Raw genomic sequence first — 20686 nt, 5'->3', positions numbered from 1 at the left:
GTGTTCCAGTGTCCTGAGGTGAACTCTGTGTGTGGCACAGCCTGGTGCTGTACTGCTGACCCCCTGCTGCAGTACATGGAACCACTGAAAGGCTCCTGGTGTGTTAAACATCCCAAAGGAGATGGAAATGATCATCCCAGGGCAGGTAACCTTAACAGTACCAGGAGAACAGGCAGTGGTAGCTGGGATGAGAGGAACAATAGGACATCCTCAGCCTGGAAATCCCTGCTCTGGGGCTGCTCTCTGATGTAGGGACATTGCTGTAATGCCTTGGTTGTGGTTGTATCTCTGCCTGGAAAGCTGTGGCACAGGGCTGACTCCTGGTACAGTGACAGTCTGGCTGTGAGCCCCTGCCTCAACCTGCAGCAGCTCTGGGGATGCTCTGTGTGCTCTCTGTGACACAGGCTCGTGGCAAACACCCCCTGCTCCTGGAACCCCTCACTCAGCACAGACATTCCCAGCAGGGCCATGTCCAGCTCAGGGTGCCTCAGTGGAGAATGGCTGTGTGCACCTGTCTGTGCACCATCCCTGCCTCAGATGCATCCTGGAATGGGCATCTGAAATCTGAGATCTGCCTCTACCAAGGCACAAAAGCTCCAGCACTGAACCACCCTGCAGCACACACAGACAGACAGACAGACACTCTGCTGCCTCAGTGCCTCTCCCAGGGACAGCAGCAATGGGCACTGCTGCAAACACCACATGACACCGTGTAAAAAGAGAAGAGTGTTTATTGGTTATATACTGTAGCACTGACAGTGACTGAGTCAGGAGAGACATGCAGATAAGAGTGTGTTTACATTTGGCATGCAGACTAAGAGCACTGTGTCGCTGGAAGGAGGTGAGCACCATCTGTATCCACTGCATGGGCAGCCTGGGGAGGAAAGTGCTGGCTTTCCTCTACTCAGCATGCTGAGACAGGGCAAGTTCTAAGGGTGGAACACTGCTCATAGCTCTATTGGACACAAAGTTTATTTAAGGGGAAAAGGCAATACTGCAACCCTGGAAAATCTGCTTAACTTGGATGAACCTGTGATTATGAAAAGATTGCTTGCATTATTTGTCTTCTAACTAAGCTGCCCCACCCAAATATATGTTCACAAATACAAAAAAATAGATTTATTCTCTTAAAAATACATTCCATGCAGCCTGGAGTGCTGCTTCCCCAAAGCAGGAGCCGGCACTGCAGCCCAGGGGGATCCTTTGGGCCCTGGCCATGGGGGCAGCTGCTGACAATGGCTTCTGTTCTGGGCACAGCTCAGCCTGGGGCTGGCCTGGAGCAGTGCCCTGATTGCTTCAGCCGTGTGCAAGGGTGGCAGGGATGAGGTCTGCTAGGTTAGAGTGACACCAGTGTGACTATTGCTTCAACCTGCAGCTGGGGGATTGTGTCGAGTGTCTCTGGGAGCAGCAAGGCACGTGGCTCTGCCCTGTGCTTCCTGCCCTTTTCCCTTGCTGGGGGCCTGGCAGAGGCTGCCCTGCACAGCAGCAGGGGCCAGGCTGTCCCCAGAGCCTCCAGGAGCTGGACAGGCAGCTCTGCAGGCTGCACAGGTGTTCAGACATGAGGGAAGCATTCCATGAAGCAGTGAGCTGCTGGGCCCTCAGGCTGGAGCCAGCCCTTGTGGGGAAAGCCCTGGCTCTCCAGAGGGAGCAGCAGCTGAGGTTCCTTGGGAGCAGCAAGCACTGACACTTCCTCTGTACAGCAAATACATTTACAACTTTGGAATTACCCAAGGCTCGATGCGTGGCCTTGTGCATCATCGAGCCTGCTGGAAAGCCTGTTATATTTATATGCTAAAATTACAAATACTTCTTCAGTGATGGCAATATTTACACATATACTCTATTTTACAGCTGTTCAAAAAAAGTGTGCAATTCGAGTCAACACATTGTGTTTCCTGAAGTCATTGCTATAAGATTAATAATACAATCAGCTCCTATTGCACTCATTGACTAGAGGGCATGGCCCCTTTCCATACTAGGTAGAGTTTTCTTTCTCAGATTTCATCTCAGCTGTGGTAAAAACAACCAGTGTGCAGTTACCAAGTGACATCTGTGTCCAGTATTTACAAGCAGTGAAACTGAGTCTAGAGCAGGAGTTCAAGGTGTCTGCTGTAAAATATTGAACAAATAACTGAGGCAGCTGGAGAAAGGAGAGACATCATCTGTGAGGAGCACCTGAAGACAGTGCCAGCAGTGCTGTGTTGCTGGGGCAATAGCTGGGGCTAAAGCCCTCCCATTGTCCTGGCTGGCAGAAGGAGAAAAGCCAACAGCCATTGCTGCTGGTGGTTCTTCCCTTGCATTTCAGAGCTGTGTTCTTGGATGAGCAGAAAAGCTGATGGGTAAACCAGTTCTGTGGGCAGGCTCAGGGAAGCTGATTTCACCCCTGTGTTGACTCACAGGGATGCAGAGATTTCCTCACCACAGCTGAAACCACTTCCCTTGGGAGGCTCTTTGTGCTGAGCCACATCCACGCCAACAAGGTGAGGAGGAGGAGGAGGAGGAGGAAGCTGCTGGATGTGCAGAGACGCCCTGTGGTGTGTGAGGCCACGTCCTGCAGCAGGATGGGGCTGGGACTGTGAGGGGAGGCTTCAATCACTGCCCAGAGTGATCCTTGTCCTCAGTCTGTCCGTGCTGTCCAGCAGTCTGTCCAGGCTGCAGGTCCTGGGCAGCAGGGCCCAAGGGCAGGGGAGCCCCACACCCACACCCTGCAGGGCTCTGGGGGCACAAGGGGAGCCCCACACCCTGCAGGGCTCTGGGGGCACAAGGGGAGCCCCACACCCTGCAGGTTCTCCCACAGCCACCGTGGCTGGTGCAGGTGACAGCAGGAGAGCTGCTCCCAGCAGAGAGGGAACCCCAGTGACACCTGAATTGCAGGGACACCCCAAGCTGCCTCCCAGCTGCTCCCAGGGTGAGCGGGCAGGTACAGAGGGAGGCAGCTGAGGCAGCAGGTTTGGTCTGGAGGGCACACAAGGGGCAGAGTCAGAGGCAGCAGCAGAGCAGAGCTGGGCACTGCTGGGCACACAGGGGTGAGGGAAGCTGCTGCTGCTGCTGCTGCTGCTGCTCAGACAATGCAGCTGTTGTGGGTGGTGGGCCTGGCACCCAGTGAGTGCTGGGCAGAGCAGGGTGCTCAGGAAGGATGCACAGGACTGTTGCACCCACTGCTTTCAGACTGCACAATCCATAAGGATTTCCAATCCTTCCTGATAAACAGGGCAGGGGGAGGCAGTAAGAAGTCTGAATTTAGCTTCAGAATTTCACTTTCTTTCATTTTTAGTTTCAGTTTAAATTTTTTTCCCCGTTATTTCATTCTACTAGCACTACCATGTCAATGGTAAGAGAGAGCAGTTGATGCAATTTATTTTAATATAATTTAAAGATTATTAGAGCTGCCACTCAGTACTAATTTAAAAGCATATTTTTGTATTGTTATGCAAGTTGACACATATGTCATGATATGTAAAAGAATAAAATGAGGGATTAAAAATATACACTTGGGAAAACATCTTTAAAATTCCAAAAAGAAACTTTCTTTTTTCAAAAATAATTTTTCCCTTCCTCCAAACAATCTTTATAAAAAAAAATAATCATGTCACTAAAACACATCCCTTTTATAGAAATGTTTCCATAGATATTTTGCAACCAGCTCTATTGGTTTTTTTTTTTTCTTTTTTTTTTTTTTTTTGATTAATTTTCTTCTCAGAATGGAGGTGTGCATTTCCCAGGCCAGGGAGGTGCAGTGCAGGCAGTCTGGTCCCTGCTCCTGCAGAGGGGGGACATGGGCACAAGTGTGGGGTGCAGCTCAGGGAAGCTGTTGGGGTGCAGCTCTGCCCACAGCACCTCTGAGACAGATCAAGGACCTTTTGTGTCTGGAGAATTCTCCTTGTCCTGCTGCTGCAGAGAGGGACAGGACAGGCAGCACCGGGGGTGTTTGTGTGGGGGCCAGCCCAGCAGATGGGATGGAAAGGAAAGGAGGGACTGTCAGAGCCCTGCTGTGAGGGCCAGGGACAATCACCCTGCTCAGGACAAGCTGCTGGTGACCTGAGCAGCTCCTGGAGCTGTGGGGACATGTCTGCCCCACAGTGACAGCAGCTGCATGCTGGGGACACAGCTCTGTGTGTGAGCAGTCTCTGAGCACACCTGGCATGGCAGACAGGGGGTGAGGCACAGACCAAAGCTACCACAGGGTCCAACCCAGCTGTCTCCACCCTGCTGTGGGAAGGAACAAGGACATTGTGCTTGTCTGTGAGGAAAAGCACTTGTTTCTTTTTCTCATAGGGCTCCAGTGCCTTGCACCAGCACAGAGCTGTTGCCTGCAGAGTGTAACACAAAGCTCCAGATAAATGGCACCTGGGCCCAGGAGGAGGAGGAGGAGGTGTCACTGCTGTGTTGCTCTGGCTCGCTGGATGATTTCTTGGTGCAGATCTCACCTGGTGATGAGTAGATCATGCAAAGCTTGTTGCAGAGACTGACAGTGATAGGGAACCAACTCCTTCTAAACATTTTCTGCTCTCCTTCCCTCTCAATTTGTAAAGCAACCAGCGGGGAACAGTCTCCTCTTGCCCAAGGGTGCTGGAAACACAGGTGCTGAGGTGACCACTGCCCCAGCCAGCAAGGAAAATGCAAACTCCATATGAGCTGAAAGCCTTCAGTTGTGGTGGACAGCTTCATGGGCTGGTGGATGCAATCACAGGGACACTGCTGGGACCTTGTGTGAATGCAAGTGAACAAAAAGTTCTCTCTTGTGCAAGGAGTACCATTGTTCAGAGAGGCTAGGTAGTCAGACTTTCCATATGGAGACAGAGCTATCATCCTACAGGGAAGATAAGGATTGCAGGTACAGAGATGAGAAGTGGGAGTCCCCTGAGCAAAGTCTCTGCAGCTGCCTCTTCAGCAATGAAGAAAAAGAATTCACTGGTAAAGCTCTTGTACCTTTCAATTCTCATTACAAAACTGGTTCCAGGCTGCTTGAAGCCTCTGCAGAGGTCACAAACAGGTGGTGATGCCTCTGAGCTTGGTACTGTCCTGCCTCTTGCTTCACCATGGGCTGAGAGGGGAGCGCAGCTCATCTCCCTCATCTCCGTGATGTCCGGCCAGCGCGGGCAGGGCCCTGGAACAGAGAAACCCAGAGCTCACAAACCCAGAGCTCACAGAGAAACCCAGAGCTACAGAGAAACCCAGAGCTCCAGAGAAACCCAGAGCTCACAAACCCAGAGCTACAGAGAAACCCAGAGCTCACAGACCCAGAGCTCACAGAGAAACCCAGAGCTCACAGAGAAACCCAGAGCTCACAGAGAAACCCAGAGCTCATAGAGAAACCCAGAGCTACAGAGAAACCCAGAGCTACAGAGAAACCCAGAGCTCACAGAGAAACCCAGAGCTCACAGAGAAACCCAGAGCTCACAGAGAAACCCAGAGCTCACAAACCCAGAGCTACAGAGAAACCCAGAGCTCACAGAGAAACCCAGAGCTCACACACAAATCCAGAGCTCACACACAAACCCAGAGCTCACAGAGAAACCCAGAGCTCACACACAAACCCAGAGCTCACACACAAACCCACAGCTCACACACAAACCCAGAGCTCACAGAGAAACCCAGAGCTCATAAAGAAACCCACAGCTCACACACAAACCCACAGCTGACACACAAACCCACAGCTCACAAACCCAGAGCTACAGAGAAACCCAGAGCTCACACACAAACCCTCAGCTCACACACAAACCCACAGCTCACACACAAACCCACAGCTCACACACAAACCCAGAGCTCACACACAAACCCACAGCTCACAGGCAGACCCACAGCTCACAGACAGACCCACAGCTCACAGACAGACCCACAGCTCACAGACAGACCCACAGCTCACACACTGCCCACTGCTGCCCTGTGCATCCCTGCTCTGCACACAAGATTGCCAATGCCCTTGGCAACCATCCCAAATCCCACAGGAGCACAGTCCTTTAGGTGGCACAGCAGCAAACACTCCAGCAGTAAAGCTGCCAGCTGAAGCAGGGACTCTGCTTTTGTCTCTCCAATTTTTTTTCCATCCCTGATTGATTCATGTACCAAAGGATGACTAGATGCAGTGCCACTTAGTTATCTGAGAATATTCTTAGCCATAAAGCTTGCTGAAACAAGTTCATAAGATAAAATACAGCAGCCACTCCACCCCTGGCAAGTGCTAACTTCAGACTTGGTTTCTCCTACAAGAGTGGAGACTTTTTGGAGGTCAGTTCAGATATTGGTTTCCTGCCCTGTAACTACCTTCCCTCACGTACCTGCTCCTCTCCCTGGAGCCCTGGTGGTGCAGGGGAGCTGGATTCAGGCTCCTGCAGCTCCACCTTGGCTGTCCTTTTGCCCAGAGTGTCAGCCTGGAGGAGGTACTCAGAAGAGCCATACTGCTTCCTTCTGGAACTGGACACAAAATCCTTGCTCTCATCCTGTGCAAAGGGAAATAAAAAGGGTTGGGATCCAGGGTCTGTGAAGGATCTGGAACAGCACTGGGGTCCCAGTGCCAGGTTTGCAGTGTAAGGTGTGGGTCTGAGTCCTTTTAGCAAGGAGGGACTGAAACCACCAGGCCAGCTCTGCCATGGCCTCATTTATGTGCTATTTCATACAGATCTTTTCTCAAGAACCATCCAGTAATTTTAACCCAAGTTATGGGTGCATGGTGACAAAACAGGACAGATCCCTTTGACAGAATTACTGAGATCCAAGAAAAGATTCATTCTATTTTCTCTCTCCTGTCCAGTTATGGAGGGCAGTGATAGAGAGGGGCTTTGCTGAGAGCCTGGCACCCAGCCAGGGTCAACCCATTGCAGATGCCCTCATTGGTCCCCAAAGGAGGGGAGAGAAAGGTGAAAAACATCCCTGGACACTGCCTGGGAGACTTCTACCATCAGAGAAGTGATGATGGCCTCCCTTAAAGACAAGGCTGCTTTAGAATTTTGCCAATTTATGCAGCAGACAGCCCAGCTCCAGTGATCAATGGCAGAGGCATGAGAAACCATGCATTCATCTGACATTGCTGCTGCTCATCTGCTCCCTGCCTCCAGCACATCTGCATTAATTCTCATCAAACATCACACCAGGGGAGTGCAGACTGCACTCTGTGAAACATGAACCCCAGCTCAGGGACTGCTCCAGGCCTTGCTTTGCCTCAGGTGTTCAGGGAGCTGGGGAAGGCTCTGCCAGCAGCAGAGGGAGCTGCTCCCCAGGCTGCAGCACCCACTCACCATCATCAGCTCCTCTCCCTGGGGCTCCCAAAGCAGCCTTCCAAAGAGTCAACAACTCCTGGAGCTGCATTGGAGACATTTGTCTGAATCAGCAGTACACAGAGGGAAGGTTGCAATGGAAGAGAGGAAGGTTTTGGCAAAACCAGCACAGATCTCATGTTTGCCACATAAGATTCTCAAGGCAATGTCAGAGTGTGGATAGTGGAGCTGGGAAGAGGTGACAGTGATACCTCCACAGGACAGCTCAGTGCTCCCTTCTGCCAGAGAAAAAGCAACATCTTTAACTGAAACACAAATCCAAGCTGCTGAGATAAGAGGCATTTTACAAGCCTGAAGATACCCCTCAAAGGGCTTTTTACCAAGGGCACATGCAACATTTTAAGTTGCATACAATTTGCTATATCTAGTCCAATTGAGTATCTGCAGTCTTTCAGGTTAACTTCATACTCATAATTTACAAACTAACAGTACACAATGACCAAGAGATTTGTGACTATGTGGTGCCAAGGGTGATTTTATTGCAAAGTCTGACACAGAGAGAGATCCTGAGCTCAGTTCTGTGTGAACCAACCATGGTTGCTCTCCTGACACAGAAAGGTGGAATCCAGCTAATCCTGGATATACCTGGCTTGCCCAGGCAGAGATCAGGTTGCTCTGTCAGGTACACCTCAGCTGCTGGAAGTTAAACTGCACAGCTGGCAAATTTATCTGACAGCAAGGAGAGCACCTGCAGAGCTGCACTCAGCCCTGGGTGGGCTGCCAGAAGGAAAACTGAAAAGAAATCCCTGAGTGCCACTGCTTGGGGGTCTGCAAGCAACCACACAGGAACTCAGTTGTAAATGAACTCAGTGAATTGAAACTCTTGGGATAAAGGACACCCAAGGAATGGATCTCTCATTTCCCAAGCACACAAATTGCTGCTCTGCAGAAGAACAACTTCAATTATATCAGCTCGGCTTGAATTCATGAACAAACAGAACAGATTGAGTACGACCCACCCTGGCCAGGGAGACAATGTATTCTCAGTTTCCAAATGTAGCTGGAAGGCCACCCTGTACTTTCTAACACCAGCTAACAAACTTTCTGCAAAGCCAAGTGCAAATTCTTCCGTGCTTCTCATAGCCAGAGAAGTGGAAGAGATTTGAAAATGTAAAACTCCTTGCAGGAGATTTGAAAATGTAAAACTCTTTGCCTACCTCTACCAGTTCATTTTGTCAATGCCAGAGTCATTCAAACCCATCCCCTCTGCCACCAGCCCTGTCAGATTACCCAGCTTGTTTCCTCCTGCAGACTGCCAACAGCAGGAGCTGCTCAGAAAAGTGCTGAATGGACAGCAAGGCAGGAGCTGCAGCAGAACCAGTGTGGGTTTAATGGCCAGAAGGGCACCAGTGAGTGCTGCCAGTGAGTTCAAATCTGCTCCAGTGGCGAGCACATCCCAGCAGAGCAGTTTGTGTCACTGCTTTGAGGGACTCCCCTCACTGGCACCAAAGGAACAGGGAAAGCACAGCTGTCCTTGTGGCTCTTGCTCCTTGTCAGGTGCAATATTGACACAGAGCAAGGAGGGAGCAGCTCTGTGTTACCAACCACCACCCACCTGTTATGGGGATGCCCAGGAAGAATTTCCAGACCAGAGTCTGGTTTCACATGAGGAAACCATGGAGCTCTTACCAACAAGAGCTCTATCCATCTCTACAGCTACAACTCTGCCTCAGGCACAACCCCACTCCAATCTGCTCATTTCCATCATTTTTTCATTACTACTCCAGATCCAAAATGCTCCATAAAGTCACTCTGAAAAGCATGCCACGTCCTACTTAAGCTGTGACTACATTTCTCTGATGCTACTATGTGGTTATTCATATGGCATTACAAGCCCCAAGCAGATGGATCTCATTTCAAGAATGCTAAATCTGGTAATTCACACATGAGAAAGTTGTGGGCGCTGTGAATTGAGAATTCGCTGAAGGAAGACAGCAGGAGCTGGGAGAGGCAGCACTTAGGAAATAATAAAATTTGAAATCATGCAGCCTACAAGAACAGGCAACTTGGAAAACCTCATCAAGTGGAACAGTGCAGAAGATAGGAAATAAGCTGTAAAATTTCAAACCATGCAGCCTACAAGGAACAGGAAGGTTGGAGAACCTCATCAAGTGGAAGAGTGCAGAAGATAGGAAATAAGCTGTAAAATTTGAAATCATGCAGCCTGCAGGGAACAGGCAACTTGGAGAACCTCATCAAGTGCAAGAGTGCTGAAGATAGGAAATAAGCTGTAAAATTTCAAACCATGCAGCCTACAAGGAACAGGAAGCTTGGAGAACCTCATCAAGTGGAACAGTGCTGAAGATAGGAAATCAGCTGTAAAATTTCAAACCATGCAGCCTACAGGGAACAGGCAACTTGGAAAACCTCATCAAGTGCAAGAGTGCTGAAGATAGGAAATCAGCTGTAAGATTTCAAACCATGCAGCCTGCAGGGAACAGGCAACCTGGAGAACCTCACCAAGTGCAGGAGTGCTAAGACAGGATACTCACAGGTGGCGGGGAGCGCTGCCAAGCAGCAGCTGCTGCAGGGTCACTGGCACAGCTCCTGCGGGGCACCAGCTCAGGGGCACTCAAGTTGCTTTTGGTCCTTCGGGAGCCCAGCTCAGGGGCACTCCAAGAATTAGCTGTGGCACCTGTCCTTGAGGAAGGCTGCTCCGTGAAGTCTGGTTTTGAGCTACTCCCTTCCCCTTCTAAAAGGTCCACTGAGGATCTACACAAGTTTGTGGCACTGAAAGTTGCACTTTTCTCCACTTTGGTTTGAGAGTCCTCCAGGGAATGCAGGCCTTGCCTTGTTCTCCAGGAACTTCTGACAGTGACGTGCTTTGTTTCGGATGAACCTGCATCTGATGAGCCGTGGCTCTTCCAGCTGATTGTCTCCAAAGGCTCTCTGGAAGAGAGCTGATGCTCTCCACTGTTCCTCTCTGTCACTTCAGAGGTCTTTAGCATAATGCTGCTTCTCGAGACCACTGTTTCAGCTTTACTCCTCAGCACTGCCTCCCCACTTCTGTCTGCCTCAGATGACTTCAGAGCACTTCTATTTATTGACACCTCAAAGGGTGAAGGGACATTGTTTGTTATTGGTGGTGAAGGCTCATTTGAAGCCACTCTGATGTTGCTGGTGGTAACATGCTTTGCTGCTGTATCTGCAGTGGTCCTTGAAGCTGTTGGCTCAGAAGGAAAGATTGTGATGCTGCTTGTCATTTTATTTGTTACCATTTTAAAAGTAGACTTCTGTTTTTCTGACTCTGCCTCTGAAACAGTCCCTCCCATGATTGCCTTCATATCCTTCTCAACAATTGCAGGTTTAATGATGGCTTTTGATCTCAGAGCTTCTCTAGGGCTGAAGGATCTTCTGGATTTCAATTCTCCAGTGCTGGCATCTAATGGTTTTATGCTCTTGGTAGAGTCTTCATCATTCACAGTTTTTTTGTCATTTTCAAAAAGCGATGCTCTAAAAACTCCCCTAGAATTGGAGAACTGCTTGGAACTGACTTTTTTTCTTGTCTCAAAATCTGACAGAGTGGTTGGTTTTTTGCCTCTCCCTGATTCTTCATCTGAATTAACTTTTTCCTGGTTACTCTGGATGGTTTTGGAGTCACTTTTTAAACCCATATTTACATGATCTGCTGCTGAACTTGAAGACTGCTCAGTGCCTTCTTTATCAAGACCTGTGAGAAGCTGCAGAATGTCCTCCTGACTCCTGGAGTGATGGGAGCGCTTTGTCAGTGTGGAAAGCTTCCCACTTTCAGGTGACGTGTCTGCAGCTTCTCTTTCCTGGGAGATCACTGCCCTTTTGGCCCTCCCCTCTGAGGGCTGTCTGTGTGATGAGGCAAAAGTGCTCGCTGCTTCCACTTTGGAGGCAGCAGAGTCTGAGGCTGACCCGCTGGAGGACACGTGGTACCTGTAAGCTGAGGCTGTGCCATTGGAAGAGCTGTGGGTACCCCTGGTGAGCTGTGGGTCCCCCAAGCCCTCACTGACCTCAGCCTGACTTGTCTTCAGCTTGTCAGACAAAGAAGCCACTGATTCTCCTTTGCTTGGCTTTTCATCCCGCGCGTCAGCGCCATTCTGGCAGCTCCCACGGAACACCTGAGATGGCTTTTCCACCTTGCATCTCAGGCCTGTGTCACCAACAGCTTTGGAAGGTGCTTTCCAAGCCTTCTGCTCCTGTGCAGCAGGAGGATACCGGCTGAGGACAGATGGCTGCTCTTTGGATCTCTTCCCCTCGTTCTGCACGACGCAGCTTTCCTTCTGACCAGAAGAAAGAGTGGAAACTAAAGATTTCTCTTCCAGTCTCCTTGTATCTGTGACAGCAGTGTCTAAAAGGGCAGATGCAGCAGAAGCTTTCCCTGCTTTTCTGTTCATCAAGCTTGGACTGGGCACTCTTTTAGCAGTGTGGCTGTAGCTGTCATTGCTGAGAGCAAAGTCTCTGTTCCGCGCTCTTTCCCGGCGCTGCTGTGGTGAGAGCTCCCTTGGCTTGTGCTTAGCAGCTGCCAAATCAGCCAGGACACCTCTGTATTTAGGTCTGTCATGCTTTCCTCTGCTAGAAAAGCTTGTATCTTCACTTTCAACTTCTCCATTCTCCAGCTCTTTCTGTTTCTTTATTTGCATTTTTATTTCTTCTAGCTGACCTGTTAAGAGTTTGTTCTTATTCTGCTCACTCAAGTAACTGTCTTGCAGATCATTATTTTTGGCTCTCACTTTTTTAAGTTCTTCTTCTAAAGATTCAAAATGTTTGATTTGAATTTTAAGTTTCTCAATTTCTTGGGTGAGATCTTTCACTTTGTTGTCTTCCTGGTTTTTATTCTTTTGGTTTTCTGATTTATTCCTGGTTTCATTTTCTACGTGTTTCAGGTAATCCACACTTCCCTTCCTCCTGGTCTCCTTAGAAGGCAGTGCAGAAGTCAAGTCATCTTCAATTCTCATATCATTTCTGTCCAGGAGATTGTTGGATGACCTTTCTAGCAAGTTGGATGCATTTCTAGTTTGATCTGCCCTATTTAGTTTATTGTTTTGTTCTAATTTCTGTGTTAGCTCCTGGATTATTTTTTCATTTTGTTTTTCTCTTTCATTAAAATGTTTTCTTTCTGTGATAAAGCTCAGGGCTAAGGATTTCAGCTTTTCTAGCTCAGCTGTTAAGGTCTGCTCAGTTTTATCCAGCCTGTCTTCAGATGATTCCAGTTCTTTCACTTTCACTCTAAGTATTTCTAATTCTGTAGATATCTTTTTGGTCAAGTTCTTTTCTTCATTGAGGCTAAGACACAGCTGTGTACAGTCATTCTTGCTCCTGCTGAAAGCTTCCTCCAGCTTCTCCAGCTCTGCCATTCTCTTCTGAAGGAGTTCAATTTCTGACTTCAGATCTCGAGTGAGGCTCTCCTCCTCTTCAAGCTTTTCTTTCATTAATCTGCAAAGCTCTTCAGCCTTCCTGATTTCTTCATCCTTGCCTTCAATCTTCAGCACTCTTTTCCTCAGGGCTTCAATGTCAGCCAGCATGCTGGAGTTGCTGCCTTCTGCCTGGATAACTTTGTCCTGGAGGTCCAGCAGTTCATCCTCTGCTTTCTGCAGATTTTTTGTTGCTTCCTCCAGCTCATCAAGGCGGCGACTGAGGCTCTGCAGTTTGAAACGGAGGTGTCGATTTGAGGTTTCCTTGTAACCTGTACATTCTGCCATGATTCTTATATTCCTTTCAGAACAAAGCTTTTCTTAGTCTGGGTGAATGGTATACACCTTGTGTATCTCCAGTATGTTGTTGTTCCTTTGAGTGGAGGCAATCTCACCCTGAAAGAAAAAAATGCTCCAAATCAATATGAGCTCAGAATACATTTAAGTTTAAGTTAGGCTGTCAATGTTTATATAAATAACTTTTTAATTAAACACATTTCTGAGTACTAAATTAAGCAAAATGAAATTGCAAAGAAGAGCCACAGTCCATTTACTTTGTGACTATGAGTCATTTAAATAGTGAATCCTAGTAAAACTCTGCAGTGTTTGATATTAGATGACTGCTTAGAGTTGGTTAAAATGTGTGAAGTTGGGGTTTGTTGGGGTTTGAAGTTGGGTTTTGTTACTTTGTGACCAAAACCAGCCTGTTCCCCATGGCTAAGGGCAGGAAGGGTCCTCAATGCTGCTCTGCCCTCAGAGGAGGTTTGTGCACCTCCAGTGGAGCCTCAGCCCGGGCTCCCCAGCCTGGGCAGCTGCTCACTGTGAGATCCCAGGCTGTGGAGGGTCACACTCATGTGGAGAGGGTCACACTCCTGTGGAGAGGGTCACACTCATGTGTAGAGGGTCACACTCGTGTAGAGGGTCACACTCCTGTGGAGAGGGTCACACTCATGTGTAGAGGGTCACACTCGTGTAGAGGGTCACACTCCTGTGGAGAGGGTCACACTCGTGTGTAGAGGGTCACACTCGTGTAGAGGGTCACACTCATGCAGGATTCAGGTCCCTGTACCTGCAGCAGACACCTCTCTTTCCAGCCCTGCACCTCTCTCCTGAGGATACCTTAATGATGAAGGTTCAGGAGCCATAAACAGAACCAGAAAAAGGCAAACCCCAGCCATAACTGAGGATGGGGCAGGCCCCCCATGCCAGCTGGCAGATGGAGGGGACTGGGGGCTGCTGCCATTTGACACTGCCAGTGTTTCTCCAGCATCTCAGGCTGCTCAGCAGAAATCTTCACCTGGGCTGTAGTGAAGATTTCACATCCCAAGGACACTCTACCAGAGGAGTTTCAAGTTTCTCCCTCCCATTTCCAAAGCTGTTGTTGCCCTCAGCTGCCACCCACTCACCCACCCAGGAGATGAGCAGTTGCTTATCCCTCTCCTTGCTGCTGCTGACATGAGCAGCAATTAGAACTCATCAGCACACTGACACACTCGGGGGGAACTATTCCAGCTCAGCTCAGAGCTGGCAGGGTGGTTTTTAAACAATCCCTCTGTGCTTTGAGGGAGGAGCAGGAAAGGGCCCCTGGGAGGATCTGAAGTCCCCTGTGGCACTCAGCATTAGCACTGGGCTGAGGGGCTGAGGCATGGCCCAAAGCACGAGAGGGTAAACCTGAGTGGAGGCAGGATGTCTGCAGCTCTGATCTCAGCCTTGCTCAGGCAGTCTGTCTTGGAACAGAACTTGACCTCCAGAATTTCTGTGGACTCTCTGCAGAGGAAACACGCAGGAGTTTCCTATTGCACCGTGTGATGAGCAGGATGTGGGGAGGAGGCAGTGCCAGCAAGGGAGCCAGCAGCACCCTGACACACAGCCTGGGCTGGAGGGGATCCATCTCCAGGCAGGCAGGGGGCCCAGGCTGTCCCCACCATGGGGACCCTCCTGGTGCACCCTGGGCACCCCGTGGGACCATTTCCTGAAGGGCCACTGGGGGATTTGTGGTCAGTCCCACATGGTTCAACTCAGGTTCTTCAGCCCCTGAAGGGAGCACTGCAAACAGTACCAGGGGAGGAACCTTGGTGTCCTGAGCACAGCCTTGGCCACCTGCCTGTCCCCTCCCTCACCACCATGGCCATGTCCTGCTCCTGCCCCACCTTCCCCCAAGCTGTCCCCACACTGCTGAGGCCACTGCAGCTGCCTGCAGGCAGGAAAGGCTGTCCAGCCCCAGCAGAACCCCAGGAATGGCACTGGACCAGCACAGGAAAGGCCACAGAGAGTCTGAAAACAAAAGCTTGTCCCTGCCAGGCCAGGAGCTGGGAGTTAATGGTTAACCCAGCAGCAGCTCGGCTGGAGTGGGAGCAGCCTCCTCCCCAGACAGCCAGAAATGCAGGCAGAAATGCACAGGCCTGGTGGCTGCTGCTGCATGTGACACTGCTCTAACACTGCCACAGGCTCCACACAGGCTGGGGGACATCACAGAGGGGCTCAGAGCAGGCTCTGGAATGTCCCAGAACCTCCCCAGCTGACATGATTTACTGCCAGAGAGGAAAGAGGCTCAATCTAATTCGTTTAATAAGGAGATGGAGATGTAAAGCAACACCTACAAACAATAAGAACTGCAAACAAAAGGATCTACAACAAATCTCCTACCTGGAGGCCCTTTAACATTCTGGCATAGCCAGAAGCAACCTCAGTGCTGGGAGACAGAACCAGACCAAATCAGTACTACAAATAAAGTGCACATGTATAAGATTGAGGGGAATTGGCCAATATAAAATATGATCTTAGGTATACATAGATACACAGACATAGATATAGATATAGATAGATATAGATATATAGATATAGATATAGATGATATAGATATAGATGATATAGATATAATAGATAGATACATATAGATATAGATATAGATATAGATATAGATAGATAGATATAGATATATAGATATAGATATAGATGATATAGATATAGATATATAGATATAGATATAGATATAGATATAGATATATAGATATATATAGATATATAGATAGATATAGATATAGATATAGATATAGATATATAGATAGATATAGATATAGATATAGATATATAGATAGATAAATATAGATATAGATATAGATATAGATAGATAGATATAGATATATAGATATAGATATAGATGATATAGATATAGATATATAGATATAGATATAGATATAGATATAGATATAGATATAGATATATAGATAGATATAGATATAGATATAGATATATAGATATAGATATAGATATAGATATATAGATAGATAAATATAGATATAGATATAGATATAGATAGATATAGATATATAGATATAGATATAGATATAGATGATATAGATATAGATATATAGATATAGATATAGATATAGATATAGATATAGATATAGATATAGATATATAGATAGATATAGATATATAGATAGATATAGATATAGATATATAGATAGATATAGATATAGATATATAGATAGATATAGAGATATAGATATATAGATAGATATAGATATATAGATAGAAATAGATATAGATATAGATATAGATATAGATATAGATATAGATATAGATATAGATATAGATATAGATATAGATATAGATATAGATATATAGATATAGATATATAGATATAGATATCTGACTGCTTTGAAGTCATGATTTGAGTTAGGGCTTGGACCACAGAACACATTGGGACTTCCAACCTAAACTGCTCCCTGGCTGTTTGTGACTGCCCTTCTCCAGTCTGTCAATGATATTAAAGAATCAGGACAAACGGTACAGGATTCGCTGGGACTGTTATTAATGCTAATTAATATTGTTGGTGGATATTTAAACAGGAGCTGTTAAATAAACCTGATAAAGGTTGTAAATGCACTGAACAATCTGATATGGATGTATGGAGTTCATATTTTTCTCTTTTGGAAAAGTGAGCAGTTTTCAGCCTACCTCTATCTTACAATTTTTGGAACTAAATCCCATCAAATACCCAAACCAACGAAAAACCAAAAGAAAGCCCCAAAAACCAACCAAACAAAAAAAAAAACCCCACCCCAAACAATTGAAAATCCATACACAAACAAAAAACCACAATAACAACAAAAACCCCCACCCAAACAAACAAAAAACCCCAACCAAAACAAAAAAAACCACAGGAAGAAAAGAGGATGATAACTTTAATAACAGCAAGTAAACTGTGGCAGTGGCAAATGTAGTAGGGGGAGTTGAGTTTAACAGAACCATCTGAGTCAGCAATAAAATCAGATTAAAGACTCTGGCAGGCTGTATTCCTGGACACACTGAAAAGCTCAATGGTCACAGCAGCAGCTGATGTGCTCCTGCAGCTCAGGACAGCTCCTCCTGGCTGTACCAAAGGAAATACTGAGCAGAAATACTCCTGCAGCAATAGGGATGACATTATTGTGTATGTGGTACTGGACTGTATATTTACACACCCAAGCCTGATGCACCTCACTTTGCTCAGCCCTAAATTCTTCTAGATTGAAAGAAGAAAAGATGCTCAGCTGTCTTCTCCTGACCTTGCCAAGGAAACAGGACTTTCACAGGAGGAAAATTCTTCCCCCACTGACAACAAAGGGGGCTCAGGGATCTGGATGGCAGCTGTCCCCCAGCAATGGTGCCACTCTTTCTGCAGGGACACGCATCAAGAACATGAACTGAAAGCTTTGGAAAAGCTCAGAAAAACAATCAAGTGTGTTCCTTGATTCTTTAAACCTTAAAGATCTGATTTTTTGCCTCAACAATAAGGGCAGCCCTGCCTTAAGCCAAGAGGCACAATAGCATCCCTTTGGATTTGAGTTCTGAAAGAACATTCTTCAAATGAGACACACAGGAAGCCTGTTACTCAAATAAAATATCAATGCAAAATATGTGGCCAGTAACTACCTACAGAAAAAAAGAAGGAAAAACATTTTGTCTGATCTAAAATGTTCTTTATTAGAGCACATGGAGTCAAACCCCAATTTCACACATTTAACCAATTCAAAGCAGTACTGTAATACCAAACACTGCAGTGATTTACCAGGATTCACTATTTAAATGACTCATTCTGATCCTGCTTCCCCCACAGATTTATCATTGGGTTTTCTGATCTTCCTCAACAAGTGTGCTTATCTCCTAACTACACTCATAGTTAGCATTATCAATTGCCTGCTTCCACAGATTAAGGCAGACTGCTTTTGAGGGCTCTTCTGACTCTGCATGGTTTTGGCTATACAGCTGTGAGAATTCAGTGTTCAAAACATTTACTAGAGTTAAAACTCTCAATTACCCTTAATATTCTTAAATTTTTTTTTTTCTGCACACTCACTTTTGCTCATTATCTATAATTTTATGAAACTGGTTTTTTAGCAGAATTATTGGATTTAACTTGCCCTGGAACTACTTTAACTTGCCTGCACAAAACACATACAGTCAGTTCACAGCTGTGAACAGAGGGGGAAAAAACCTGCAGCTAGAAACATTTGTGTTAGCTAAACACTTAATGAATTAGGAGATAAGAATCATCTATTTCAGGAACAACAATTAAATGGCTGCTACCTGAGACCTGCTCACATCATCTCTGCCAGAGTTCCTCAGGCTTGCAATGCTGCTCCTCTCCAGATGTAAGAATCATCTCACCCTACACATCCTTGCTCTGATTTGGTTGTTGGAATGAATCCCACAGGCACCCACTGCTCCTGATTTCAGGATGTCCCCAAAACATTCATCTGGGAAAACAACTGTTGGGACAGACTCCTGCTGTGCCCTCTGTTATGCCAAGACAGAAATGCAGCTGCTGCCACACATGCCTGTCAAGCACTGGGAGACACTGACATCTCTCACAAGCACATTTTGCATTTAATCTTTGTTTTTTCCAATCTTTTTGCTAGCACTTTTATACTGATAATGCAAGATCAGTGTGTTTGGGTGAGCCTGAGGTGCCAGTGATGGCACTGCTGGGGTGTCACAGCCCCCACATATGACACATGTGGCTTTGCCCGATCCTACAGGTGAATGAGAATTATTAATGCCTTAGTCTCCAATCTCTTTTTATTTTAATTTCACTTAATTTATTTGTCTGTTCTTGCAGTTGCCAGGGTTTCCCATAGACTCTGAGAGCAGCACCCATCAAAGGCAATAGAAAATCAATAGGTGCAAGCACAGCTATAATCAGAGATCAGAAAAGCAATTTGCCTCATTGAAGTTTGAGTCCTTGGGATGCTCTGTGCTGTGAAAGCACACAGGCTGAGGTTTGCATTCCTTGGCTGACAGGTGGCCCAGATTAAGGTGAGGAGCAGAGCAGGGCTATTGTCCACGTTCTTATGGGTGCAGCATATACCTGGTACTACTCCCTCCACTCTCCCAAGTGCTGAGGTGAACTTTAATCCCCCCTGTTCTATTTTCTGCTAAACTATTACTCAGAATATCCCTGCAAACTGTATTTTTGCATTGAACACAATGCTAGGAGTGTTTGGACACATCTGGGGAAATGGAACCTCAGGCAATGCTTCCAGAACTATGAATTCAAATTACAAATTGAAAGTCACTTCAGGCATGAGGGCAGCTCTGTGGGTGCACATCAGCAAAACCTGGGGCAGCAAGGGAGTTCCTCTGAGCAGTCCCCAGTGGCCAAACAGGTCAGGGAGAAGCTGATGAAACTGTTCTAATTCATACTTTTCCACCTGAGGTATAGGTTAGACGTGTTGCTGGATTCTGCCCCATGTGCACAAACACCTGCAGGTTTAATTCAAAGGTTTCTGGTGTTGCACATGTATGGAAGGGTGTGTGAACATGGCATGCTCACAAACAGAAATGCTGCTGATGAATCATGCTTGTATCACAGCTCAACCTGGTGAGAGCATCACTGGGACTTCTCTTCCCTGCCCCAGGGTGAAATGGGCTGGGAGGAGTCCAGCATGTCATTCTTCATTTCTAAAGTAAAATTTCTCTACCATCTATACAGAAAAAGGACACAGGTGTCACAAAATGCAGCAAATGGCAATACTGCAGCCAGAGCCTTCAATCATTTAAAAAGAGAAAGAAGGAAAGTTTTTCTTAAGAGGATTTTGCCTTTTGAAAGCTCTTCCCAGCAGCTGGTTCTTGACTTGACACAATGACACATAGTCATGAGAACAGGAGAAAAACACTCAAGAACATAAAAAGGGTATAAAACAAGAGCCAAAGTGCCCTATGTGACATCAACCCTGCATGCCACCTGCAGGCATCTAACAACCTCCTGGGACAGCTGAGGGGGCAGATTGTGCATTTGTTTACATGGGAAAGGGACAGGGGCTCCCTGACCCCACTGAACACAAAGTGACTTTTGGGGGATGCACATATTTTGAGGGATGAATTGTCCCAGAAATTGCTGCATCTAATGGGAGCAGGAAATTCTAAAAGTCAGAAAAAAGCTCAGCAATCTGGAAGTGGATTGACTATTGACCAATACAATGTGAGACTAGAGATGTGAAATGATGAGACAGCAGTCAAAAATAACCACAGTGACCACAATCTTCAAGGAAACTCAAATTCTGACACCAAATAGCACCCAGAGCAATGTGAGGCACTGCAGCAGGCTCTGCAGATGCCAGAGAGGATCTGGCACATCACTGAGTCACACTGACCCTACGTCAACACTCTAATCACCCACTGAACTCCTCAGCACTGCTCTTCCCCTTGCAAAATAAAATAAATTCCCCTATATGGAGCTGGCAGGACCAAACAAAAGCAGCAGAGCATAAAACCACCCAGGGCTGCTCACAGGAGATGCTTTGAGCAGCACTGGGGTTTGAGCAGTTGTGCTTTACCATGCACAGCAGAGATTCTGCTTTCCTCTCCAAAACCACTCTCCTCCAGCTCCCCCTTGAAATCACTGCTTGATGCTCACTCAAAGCAGGTCTGAGCATTTGCTGGCCAGCTGCAGCACCTTCCTTTCAGCAATCCAGAATTTCACAAGAGAGGGCTGCTAGCAGCACCCTTGCCCTGGGAGCTCCAAGGCAAGGAAGATGTTTCCCA

At 47.0% G+C, this 20686-nt stretch overlaps 1 protein-coding gene across 3 annotated transcripts in view; it reads right to left on the bottom strand.

The window, feature by feature from the left end:
* Nucleotides 1–713: 713 nt before the first annotated feature.
* Nucleotides 714–20686, bottom strand: part of LUZP1 (leucine zipper protein 1) — a 35011-nt gene continuing 15038 nt past the window's right edge. For all 3 annotated transcript variants that reach the window (XM_063177434.1, XM_063177436.1, XM_063177435.1), the window contains 3 exons: nucleotides 9767–13051; nucleotides 6279–6440; nucleotides 714–5107 (listed from right to left, as the gene is read on the bottom strand). In XM_063177434.1, the coding sequence (XP_063033504.1) occupies nucleotides 5072–5107; nucleotides 6279–6440; nucleotides 9767–12943 (3375 nt within the window). In that variant the 5' untranslated portion in view covers nucleotides 12944–13051 and the 3' untranslated portion in view covers nucleotides 714–5071. The remainder of the gene's footprint in view (nucleotides 5108–6278; nucleotides 6441–9766; nucleotides 13052–20686) is intronic.

Source organism: Melospiza melodia, chromosome 27, assembly GCF_035770615.1.
Source record: "Melospiza melodia melodia isolate bMelMel2 chromosome 27, bMelMel2.pri, whole genome shotgun sequence".
Classification (NCBI taxonomy): Eukaryota; Metazoa; Chordata; class Aves; order Passeriformes; family Passerellidae; genus Melospiza; species Melospiza melodia.
Note: the sequence above shows the minus strand (reverse complement) of the source record. Positions and strands in the feature narration are given on the sequence as shown.